At 44.5% G+C, this 12012-nt stretch overlaps 1 protein-coding gene across 5 annotated transcripts in view; it reads right to left on the bottom strand.

Moving 5' to 3' along the window:
* LOC147636872 (Tetratricopeptide repeat (TPR)-like superfamily protein) overlaps positions 1–12012 on the bottom strand; it is a 117539-nt gene that overhangs the window by 48645 nt on the left and 56882 nt on the right. For all 5 annotated transcript variants that reach the window (XR_015266276.1, XR_015266277.1, XR_015266278.1 and 2 more), the window contains exons 3-4: positions 11454–11595; positions 11248–11364 (exon numbers count right to left, since the gene is read on the bottom strand). Coding sequence is in view for 2 of the 5 variants with exons in the window: in XM_086800445.1 (XP_086656571.1) it covers positions 11248–11364; positions 11454–11595 (259 nt within the window). In the remaining 3 variants the exon portion in view is untranslated. The remainder of the gene's footprint in view (positions 1–11247; positions 11365–11453; positions 11596–12012) is intronic.

The following is a 12012-nucleotide window of genomic DNA, read 5'->3' as shown; positions in this document are numbered from 1 at the left end:
CAGTTTGGAGCCATTTTGGTGGCCCTATAGGTGCCCGAAAGTGCTCAAGACACGCACCAATGGTTGGAACATATTATGGACACAATATGAACACATTTTATGACATTTTTTATGGCCTGAAAGTGAAAAACGACCTAATTACGACTTGCTATCACTTTCCTATATAAAGGCAAGTCATGGGTCATTCATAATCCTTCAAAGAAAGAGATTGCAGAGCCAAGACCAAGGACATGCAGTCTAACAATTTGGATCAGCCAAGTACATCTCCAAATTAGTGTTTTACATTAATGCACAGTGGAGGACAGTAAGCATAAGTTCATTCATAGCATTCATGGTCTAGATCTACATTGGATCTATGACAATCATTGTACTAACTCAATCATTCAGTTATATATAGTAGGAGTAGGTTAGTTAAAGAGTCTCTCTCTTCTGCTTCTCTCTACTTCTCTATGTCATGAGCATGTGATTAGCATTAATCTTTATTGCTTTGTGTTAATCATTATTAAGCACGCTTCCGTATAGTAGCCATGTTACAACCAAAGATCACGAGTCTACAAGTCTCTTTTGGCGGGCCTTATTTGATAATATGGACAGCAAATTGGACTTCTCATTAGCTTATCACCCTCAAACTCTCATCAACTTATCACCCTCAAACGGATAGGCAAAGTGAGGTCGTGTTGGATCTCTTGAAATATTATGTGGCGGATCAAAAGTCTTCTTGGGAGAACACGGTGCATGCATCTACGGAAAAGGCCCCGTTTGAGATTTTTCGCAGTAAGGTGGTTTTGCCACCCATCCTTCGCACAAAGGATGAAATATTTGCAGAAGCTGATGAGTATGTAAGAGACTTGGAAATTACCTTTGCTTAGGTGCGGACAACCATTGCAAGGTCACAAGACAAACATAAAAAGCCTACCGATAAGCATAGAAGGCAATTTGATGTCAAAGAGACTGATTGGGTATTACTGAAATTCGAGAAAGCAAGACTTGCAAAGAGGCCTGGCAAAGAGGGTGCATATCCTAAGCTTGCAACCAAGTATTACGGGCCTCTTTGAGTGATCGAGAAGATCAATGAAGTGGCTTTCAGGTTGGCAATGGGTATTGCCTAGTCACTGGCATATACATAATGCTTTTCATGTGAGTCTCCTTCGCAAGTATGTAGGGCCAAAGCCCAATGAACCACTCATTGAGGATCCACCAAAAGTGGATGAGGTTGAGGAGATTTTGCAGCCAAAATAGATTGTGTATCACAAGAAACACACGCTTGTTGCAAGCAAAGTTGTGGAGGGTTACCTTATGAAGTTCAAGAACTATCTTTCCATTGATGCTAAATGGGTAGATAAAGAGTTCTTTAGAGATTGCCCGCACTTGCTTCAAACGTACTTGGATGCTTTTCAGTTGCGGACAACCTTTTAGAGGCCGCGGGGGGGGGGGGGGGGGGGGGGGGGGGGGGGATGTCACCATTTGGCCACCCAACTCGTCCACCCATGCTTTCTCATTATGTACGTACATTGGACTGGCATCCATGGCAGTTGCAAATGTCGGGGTTGATGCCACTCATGTGATTTTGTGGACTTGGCTTTCCTAACATTAATTTATAAGTGAGTATGTACACACTTTATTATTAAGTTTTATGTCACAAATACGGAAGCAAGTGCACATAAAACCTTATCCCATACATAACATCATGGCATCATACATAGCATCCGACAACATCATCATCATACTTTGATACCACTAAAATAACAATATGAAAACCTGCACAAAAAACACAGCACTAGGGGCTGAAGTTGGGCCAGCCCCTCCCTGAGGTATCTTTATTACCAAACAGAGTGTTCCAATACAAGAGAACGGGTGCCAGAGAGTAAACCCTCTTCAAACTGGCACCAGATACATCCAGAATAAGATGAGAATAAATCAAACAATTGCCTGAGTCCTCAAACTCAAGCTTCCAAGAGTTCCTCGGGCACAGCCACACTCTAGTACGTGATCACACCCTCTAGCAGTGGTGGTGTCCCAAATAACCAGCCATGAAAACCTTGGTTGTGGCCACCCGAAGGTTCCACCCTTAGAGCCACACGCTTCACGTAGGTTTAGAGATTGTTTGCCTTTAAATCTATCGCGAGAAGAACCTTGTTAAATTGGACTGAACAGCATTGTTTTCAGCCCACAAACATGTTGTACAGGTCACCCAAAGAGATAATACGGGTGTCATGTTGTCTGCCTTGAATCCCTAGCCTTTGGAGCATGAAAACTCAGCCCAGAAACCTGTTAGTCGACCAGCCCTGTAGAGAGGCCAGCAGTGGTCGCCTGCTTCAAGGAGGGGGGAGAGAAGAATCGTTTTTTCCTGTAGCAGCTATGGAGGCAAGCAAGCAACTATATAGCAACCCTGTCCATAGTTGACTAGCTCTCCCAAGTTCTTTTGCATGCTCCGCTGACAACTGTCTCAAGCCCAAGATGTTCTACCACTAAAAACAGTTGGAAAGGGAGGCACCTAGCTGATTTTGGCCCTTCCCCCCCAGAATAGCAACTCGTGGAGTTTTTTTTGGCTAGATGGGCTGCCCACTTTGGATAATGACCAAGTTTTATTAAAAACTGGTCCTTTTGACGTGAACACTTTAAAAATTGCTCACCCAAACTTAGTGTATGTGAACACTTTATAATTTGTCCGCCCAAATTTAAATGTATGTGAACACCTACACTCATAAACCTTAGTATAATAACCATGGAAAATCACAAGCAAAAATACCAGGCATTGTCTAGGCAATCAAGACAAGTCATTCATGCATGTCAAAACACACGCAAATGCTTTATGCATAATATTCTGGATTCCATCTCCCAACTTATTCATCTTGTACCAAACCCTTTTCAGGCACCACCCATACAGGTATAAAGAATGCTCACCAGGGTGTCCACCCTTCCATGAGACTTCATAAACATACCAAGAGCTCTCACTAGGGTATCCACCCTTCCATGAAGCCCTTCCACATGTCATGCCAAGAACTCACACCAAGATATCAATCCTTCCATGGAGCCCTTTCACATGTAACCAATCATGCCAGCAGCTCACACCACGATCTCAATCCTTCCATGGAGTCCTTCCACATGTACTAAACCATGCCTGGAACACACACCAAGGTCTATACCTACCCTTCCATGGTGTTATGACATTTTGGGCAACCAAAACTCACTTATAAATTATAACCAGCCTTGTGTTGATGTCCCAAGGTGGACAAAGCTCAATGCCCACCACCCAATCCTTTTCCCCCTTTGTTCAAAGAGAGCAACCAACCATCTGTCCATCCCAACCTGCACCAGCAGTCACTTGCTCTCTCTCCCTCACACCCAGGGTGGACATCTCATCATCTCTCTTCCTTCTTTCTCTAGAAGTTGGCGCCCTCCTTCAAGAGGCCTTTTGGCTGTATTTTCTACACTTTTTCCTTCCTCCAAGCTTGCAAGTGTGTTTTCCAAGTTTCCAAGAGTGTTTCCAAGTGGTATTCACTCCCCTACACACTCCCAACGTTTAAAATTCAATAAAACAGCTCTGATATTTGGTGTAATTTCTGGTCCTTTGGCTGAAAACCCTAATTTCAGCCATCCTTTCTCCGGTTGAACCATAGGGAAAGCTTTCCCAGGGTTCCCTTCATCCTCTTGAAGACTTTTGTCGCGAAGGATCGCAACAGATTGAACATTTCAACACTCCAGACGCTTCCATCGCGAAGACTTCCACTGTCAATGACTCTACTTGCAATTGGTAAGCTTTAATGCTTAATTATGAAAGCAAGTAGCAAGAGGGCGGAGCAGGACTCCATGTTCACATACTCAGTGTAGTGTTCTCTTGTCCTACGTGCTCTCTTGCAAATTGTTGCTACCATGAGTTGGTGGAACAATAGAGAGCAGATGGTAGGGAACATGGACACTTGAGAGGGTAGTGTGAGTTGCAGATCTTCACCAACAACCATATTGTTTGCAATACTGTATTCACATGCATTGGTATGGAAATATGGTCAAAATGCCCATAACACTATGTACTTGATTCTCCCGAAATTAATATACTCTATTTGAGGGAGGGGCCAGCTGTAACGGCTCATTGTCCATCTCTTGTCAATTCAGTAAATTATATCTTATATTGAACTTGCTGTCCATTAAATCTTGGTGTATTTAAGTGTATTCCTTAGCATCATGTTCAACCAAGCAATCCACACCAACCGGTGGAATTACAGCTACTAAGGGGAGCAGAGAGTTTTTTCTCTTGCAAAGTACGGACCAGCCACATCGGGGCTGATCTAGCCTCCTATAAGGCTGTCCTCTTTTCCCTCACAATGTCCTCCACATCATCATGTGCGATCGGCTGATGATTGGCCCTATTTTGAGCATCCACATGCTCTATTGCAGTCTATTGCCAAGAGCCAATGGAAGTAGTCCATCAAACATGTCATGTGAGCCTACATGCAGCTGTCTATTGAATTCAGCCATGTACTGAACTGCAATTTCAGCAAATACAACACCTATATGTTAGCAGTCATCTCCTGTCTCTACCATATTACTCAGTAGGGAGTGAGGGTCATTGTTGTGGGTTTGCCCACCCGTGTAAGAGATTTCTCCATTTTTCTCCATCGCCATGTTTTTTCAGCAAATACAACATCTATATGTTAGCAGTCATCTCCTGTCTCTACCATATTACTCAGTAGGGAGTGAGGGCCATTGTTGTGGGTTTGCCCGCCCATGTAGGATATTTCTCCATCGTCCATGTTTTTTCCCAGTTTTGCTAGGAGTAGGGGGCTGTATGAGCTCGCCGACTGGTGTACCTGCTGACCGATGTGTATTCTCCTAGCCAACCAGACGGTGAGAGCATTCAAGACTGCTGCGTTTGGTGCTGATTGGAGTATTGTTAGGCTGTTTGGGACGTGGAGAAGGAGGTAGAAGGCGGCATCACTGTTGAACAGCCACCTTGCATTTATTTGCAGCTTCTTCATATTTTCTTTCCCACCCACCCTCCCTTCACAAGACCAAGTAAACCCCCATGATGGCAAATTTGCTCAAGATGGCAAAGAAACATGTGATGATCCCCACCCTCCCGACATTCCCAGTGGACCGACAGTTGGACGAGAACAACTATGGCATCTGGAAGGTAATGATGGAGTCTGTCTTGGAGCCTTATGATTTGGCTGATTTCATTGTGGTTGGAGTTCCAAGGCCAGAGTTGGAGGAGAAGCTTTCACTATCCACCAAGAAAGAGCGGGAGGCTCAGGCACAGTTGTGGGATCGTGTCAATGTCCATGTGCGTTCTTTCATCTTCCTTAATTGCACAACCCAAGTAATCAACCACATCAAACACATGACGTTGGCCCGAGGAATTTAGCAACACTTGGCTTCTTTGTACAATAGGGTATCGCCCATGAAGAGAATTTCCTTGCAAGTGCAAATGCGAGTGATGAACCCCGCAAAGTCTTCGACGATGCAAGAGCAAATCAACAAACTCCAAGCTCTTCAACAGGAGGTTCTTCAGGCTGGGAAGGAGATATCATCAGAGGATATGGACATCACTTTGTTGTCTCATCTATCCCCTCAGTACTCAGCTTTCTATTCTTCTTTGATCACCAGTGGGAGGCTCAGCACCATTACATGGGAGGAGCTTGTGCTAATGGTTTTGGACCGGGAAGAGCGGTTTTTGAACCCTCCACAGGGTGGAGATTCTGAGGCTTTGACTGGCCAGCACTTGAAAGGCCGCAACAACAACAACAAGGACAAAAGGGAAGTCTTCACAGGTGAAGTCTTCTGAGCAAGAGCCCGACTCAGATCTTGTTACCTTGAAGGCCGAGCGGACCTATAACCATTGTGGCCAGAAGGGTCATTATTGGAGGAAATGTCCTCAGTGGAGCACCAAGAAAGGTGTTGATTCCTCAACCGCAGCCGCAAAGATTCCAGCATTTGTGCACTTGGTGATTATGGACATTAAAGCTTCATCTTCTTCGAGCGGGGAGGCAGTTGGTCTCACCGTTGGGAATACTTAGGAGTGGATTCTAGACAGTGGTGCTTCTAGGCACATGACTCTATCCTAAGAGTTGTTACAGGATCTTCGAAGACAACCAGGTCACATCTTTATTGGTGACAAATCCGCTATCCCGATTCACAGTGAGGGAAAGTTGGAGATCGTTCTCGATGGCAAAGGGGGGAAGCATTCCTCCCGAGTTCTTTATGTTGCATCTCTTGGCTTTCATCTTTTGCAAGTGCATGAGGTTCGCAAGACTGGCATGCAGGTGGAGTTTGATGAGCAGTTTGTTGCTATCTGGGACAAAGCAACAAGCCACGTTGTTTGGGAAGGTGGAGTGGAGAATGGGATTTACAGACTCTCAGCACTCTCTTCTCTTACAGGTACTCAACTCAATGATTTGTGGCATTCTCATTTTGGCCACTTGAATGTGGACGCGCTGCGGCGGGCTTTCCGGAACCAAATGGTGGATGGCTTGCCAGATGTTGGCAGCAGGCAGGGACATTGCAGTTCTTGCATTCGTGATAAAAGTCAATCAGAGAAGCCTTTACAGGTAAACTATGCATTGATGTCTTGTATCATTCGGGACAAAGAGCCTACTTCAGTTAAGGAAGCTCTTTCCTAGGAGACTTGGAGGAAAGCCATGCAAGTGGAACTTGAAACCATATAGAGAAGAATAAAACTTGGGAGTTGGTTCCAAGGCCGTCAAAACAGTCAATCATTGGTGTCAAGTGGGTCTACAAGACCAAGTATACGTCTGATGGATCGGTGGACAAGCACAAGGCCAAACTTGTGACTAAGGGCTATGCTCAACGACCTGGCACATCAACTATGAGGACACTTTTGAACCGACAGCTGGGATGACCACGATTCGGAGAGTTCTTGCCCTTGCCTCTTCTTAGCAGTGGCTGGTGTATCAGATGGATGTGAAATCTCCGTTCCTGAATGGTGACTTGCAAGAGGAGGTGTATGTTAAGCAACCTCCAGGCTTTGAGGTTCCGGGATCAAAAGGTATGGTTTACAGGTTACGGAAGGCCTTGTATGGTCTTAAACAGACTCCCAAGACTTGGAACTAGAAGATTGATTCTTTCTTTCTAAGAACGGGTTTCCAGAGATTGATTCTTTCTTTCTGAGAAAAGGTTTCCAGAGAGAAATCAGTTGCAGATCCAAACTTGTGTCTCTTTCAGAACCGCGGTATGGTCACTTGATTATCCTCTATGTGGATGATCTTATCCTCATTGGTGGTCATGTGGAGCACATAACTGTGACGAAGGCTGCCTTATCAAAGGAGTTTGAGATGACGGATTAAGGCTTACTCCATTTCTTTTTGGGATTGGAGATTTGGCAGACCCAAAGAGGGTTCTTTGTTTCTCAACAGCAGTATGTTCATGAGTTGCTGGAGGCCTTTGGGATGGAGAACTCCAAGCCTATTTCATCTTTGATGGACCCGAACACCAAAACTTGCAATACATGATCCTTGTGAGCATGTTAATGCCGCCTTGTATCGGAAGCTTGTTGGTTCATTGATTTGGTTGCTGAACACCAGATTGGACTTGAGCTTTCCAGTGGGGCTGTTTAGCTCATTTATGCAGAAACCTTTGAAGACTCATTGGGACGCAGGATTGCGTGTCTTGCGGTATCTACAGGGTACGAAGGATCTTGGACTCTTTTATAACACTCGAGGGGGAACGAAGAACCGAGTCAATCTCCGAGGTTGGAGGGACTCTGATTGGGGAGGAGATCCAAACACGAGGAGATCTACTTCAGGCTACAGTTTTACCCTTGGCTCAGGAGCTATTTCTTGGAGCGGCAAGAGGCAGCCAACTACTGCCTTGTCTTCTACTGAGGTAGAGTATTGGGCTACTTGTGGTGCTGCTTGCAAGGTGGTGTGATTACGAAGGTTACTTGGTGAGATTGGGTTTCCACAAAAGAAACCCACGGTCATCTAGTGCGACAACTAGAGTTGTATAGCTATTGCTCAGAAATCGGTCTTCCATGCCCAAACCAAGCACATAGAGATACAATATCACTTTGTTCGTGAGAAGATTTTGGCTAGTGACATCTTGCTTATCTTTTGTTCGTTATCTTTTGTTCGACGGAGGACAATGCAGCGGACCTCTTCACGAAGCCTCTACCTCAAGAGATGCTCCGTCAACACTCTAGCTCACTAGGGTTGGTTCCACATCCAAGAGCTGAGAGGGGGTGTTAGCAGTCATCTCATTTCTGTACCATATTACTCAATAGGGAGTGAGGGCCATTGTGGGTGTGTCCACCCGTGTAGGAGATTTCTCCCATTTTTTCCATTGTCCATGTTGTTTCCCAATTTCTCTAGGAGTAGGGGGACTGTATGAGCTGGCCAATTGGTGTACCTGCTGGCCAACATGTATTCTCCTCGCCAACTAATGTTTTCTGCTGGCCTATTCATTTGTTGCTGACCGACTTGTATTTTTTCCAGTCGTGTGTCTTTCTTGCTGTGTGGGAGAGGTAACATGCTTTGTGGGAAAAGCAGCATGCGCAGCAGTCTTGCTGCATATGATGCGCACAGCCTAATAGAGGAACATGCGCAGCAAGCTTCAGCCGCCTGGGAGCAGAGAGAGTACACAGCTACCAGCAGAGGTTAGTGCTTTGGCGCCTGCATGAAGAAGAGTTGTGGAGGAGCAGCCGACTGTAGTAGCACAGAAGCAGGTAGCCTTCAGGTGGTGGCAGCCGGTTGCAACACAGTAGCCGCCTATGCACAGCAGTTCCGTGGGAGATGGCAGCCGCCTGTAGTGAGTACGTAAGCACAACAGATTCAGCAGCCGCCTGGGGTAAACATGCACAAGAGAGATAGTCGCCGGTTGTCTCACGTAAGAAGGTGGAAGCGAATCATGTCCACGCTGAAGGGGAAGGCCTTTCTTTTCAATAAAATTAAAGTGAAGTTGACACTTTGATTTGGCTGGCCCCCCCACGCTTGCATGTGGGTGGCCAGTTCCAAAAGGGTGTGGTGGGTGACCTTGCCCACCCCCACACTCACTTAAGTGGGGCTCCCCACCTTGGGCCCTAAATGGGTGCCCAAAGGGGGTGCCCACTTTTAAATGAATGTGAACACTTAACCTTATAAAACAAAAGGTTAGGAATAAAATATAAAAAACAACATGTGCGATATACTTACCACCTGTTCACATGCACCAAAACTCGTCAGAATACAGAGCCGACTTCACGACTCACTGGCAGGCATCCCCGCTCAGTAAGTAACACGTCAAACAGGCAAACACAAAAATACAAGTCATGCGAAAACAGTTTCAAACATGCAAATCATGTATGCATGTGCAAATAGTAACATGGACATATCTCCCGTTCATGGAACAAGTACAAAATATCTGTCGGCACAAAACTGGCACGACATAAAAACATAAAAACCTGGTCTTCCTATGGAGTGACAGTCCCATAGGTAAGACACAGTTCCAGGCACGAGTTTCCGTATGGTGTGACAGTCCCATAGACAAAACACGGCACGAATACTGGCTCTTCCATGGCGTGACAGTCCCATGGGTCGAACACAGTCCAGGTCATACACGGGTGGCACCAATCTGGCTCCCGTCCATATGACACCATCCTACTAACACACGGGTGGCACCAGTCTGGCTCCCGTCCATGTCAGCAAAATACTGACCTCTTCACATGAGACACTGGCCTGGCCTCAAGTGAACGAGACACAAAATCTGGAGATGGACCAAATGGTCGGCCAATTGGTGGCAGAATGTTCAAGAAGAACTGAAGGCTGCCCTGACAAAGATTGTTGAAGGACATGCGAGAAAGAGCGGATCCGGACTGAAATTGGACGTCTGGTGCACGAAGTGTAGGAACCAGGGTCATACTAAATCGTCCTAATTATCTGCTCTCCTCAGCGTTAGACTTCATTGAACATTTCTCTCTAGGCAAAGTGCTAGCCAAGAGTGTCCAGAACGTCACAAGGCTGTAGTTTTGAAGTTTACACTCAACCATATACATTGTACTAGAGATTCAGTTGTATTACTTCTTTCTTTTACATATACATATAGTAGTTTAGGACTTCTTTCTTATACATAATACAAATAGTAGTTTAGGACTCTTGTGTGTACTATGTGTGATTCCGCTGCTCTCTTCTTTCTACCTCTGAAAACCCTAGCACATAGGCACAAGTGTTCTACAATATGCCCGTCATATCAGTATATTACCTTAAGGTATTTGGTTTGCTCTTGTTTGGTCGCATGTAGAACATAGCATGTCAATGGCCGGTTTCATATGGCTTGGAGATGTGGCACATACGGACTGACCTGGTGGGGTGATGCAATATGACATGGAGATCATTCCTAGCATGACAGGTGATGTGGATACATGTGATAGCGACATCATTCACATAGCATTGTATGGGCTACTTCACATAGTACTCACAGTACAGGGTATTGGAGGAAAGATATCATAAGTTCAAAAGGTGCCTTGTTGGTTCTGTGCATATATCTCATGGAGATGAGGATTGGTCATTCACATGGGAGATATGGCTTGGTTGTAAAGTAGATATATGCAGTTTAGTGTCCTGGGTTATTTTAAATGGATGTGAATTGGTTTCACACCAGAGCCAATCATTGGATACTGTACTTTAGTTGTACTACTTTATCAATATCTGCCTCTCGTGTCTGTGCTAGGGTTAGAGTTTGGCAGGCCTTGAAATGAAAACTTTGCTCATATCTATGTTGTCCATGAAACCCTAACTCTCTCAAGTATTAAGAATTATTTCATATGCTACAGTACTTCCAGAACGTTTCTTGCATTAACTAACAAAATGTTTTCATCAAAAGGGAAATTGAGAAAGTACAAATGTTGAACTGTCTTGCATTAATGTTCTTCAAATAGCTTTCAGCCTACATCTCGACCTTGTTACAGCTCAATTCAAGTTTCCTGTAACTTGCTCAAGATAAGTAATAAAAATTCCTATCAAAACCTTGACATTTCATGCTTGAGACATGACAAAAACAAAATGGAATGAACCGTTCATAAAAACACAACAGAAGGATTTTTTTGTGCAGCTGTATGGTATGCAAAGTACAGTACAGGTCAGCAACTATGTTTGTGACAGACAGCTCATCAAATCTTGAGATAGATTCTCCATTTGTTTCCTTCTTACAATCTTACAAAGTTAATCATTCTGAAACTGAGTTTTGTGATATTGGATGAAAGTCTAAGCTTTTAATATCATCAGTCTACGTACTGAAGATTAAAAGCATGTACATAACTACCTGCTCTGCTGAGATTGAGTCCCAAACTTCATCACATTTGGCTACAGCTTGTTGTACAGAAGCAGCATCTTCCCACTGCATGAGATGTACATGAAGTATGGATGCAGAGAATACCATCTGCATACAAAATAAAGAAAAATAAAGTTTGCAGAAAGAAACCATGTTATAGATTTTGAACACTCAAACCATCATGGAATTTCATGGACCTGAAGGTCGTGTCGGCCAGTTTTGGTGGCAAAACTCAAACCAGACTCCAATGCCCTAATCGAGCTTGGAAAATCTCCCTCAGTTGTCAATGCATTAGCTAGCTGCAAGTTGAAATTGCAAGCCCACAGCATTGCAGAATCCCTTCAAAAACATCTCCATCAATAAGCCCCAAAAAAAAATTTTACAAACCAATCATCTTTAACGGTAAACTCTTTCTAAATACAAAAAAAAAACATGTAGTACAGAATGCATAAACAGAAGACCAAACTTCCTTGATTTTTTTATTTTTTTTTAATTCGACTAGCCTTTGAAGTTCCTCCCGTAGTTACCGATTTTCCATCGCCCGTACGTGCCTGCCTGTAGGCACTTGATTATCTGCCTGTATAGGCGATGCCGCCGAGGAGGCACCAAGGGGGGTTTCGAACCCAGGACCTTTTGGTCAGAGGCAAACACCTTCACCACTTGAGCTATCACCTCATTGGCAAAAACTTCCTTGATTTTACAGAAGTTATGCACCCATTCATATGCATTGCTCTGCTAAGTGGCATCTAATAATGC

Source organism: Cibotium barometz, chromosome 7 (genome assembly GCF_041138505.1).
Source record: "Cibotium barometz isolate CiBa-2024 chromosome 7, ASM4113850v1, whole genome shotgun sequence".
NCBI classification, from domain to species: domain Eukaryota; kingdom Viridiplantae; phylum Streptophyta; class Polypodiopsida; order Cyatheales; family Cibotiaceae; genus Cibotium; species Cibotium barometz.
The sequence above is the reverse complement of the archived record's forward strand: the minus strand, read 5'-3'. Positions and strand labels throughout refer to the sequence as shown.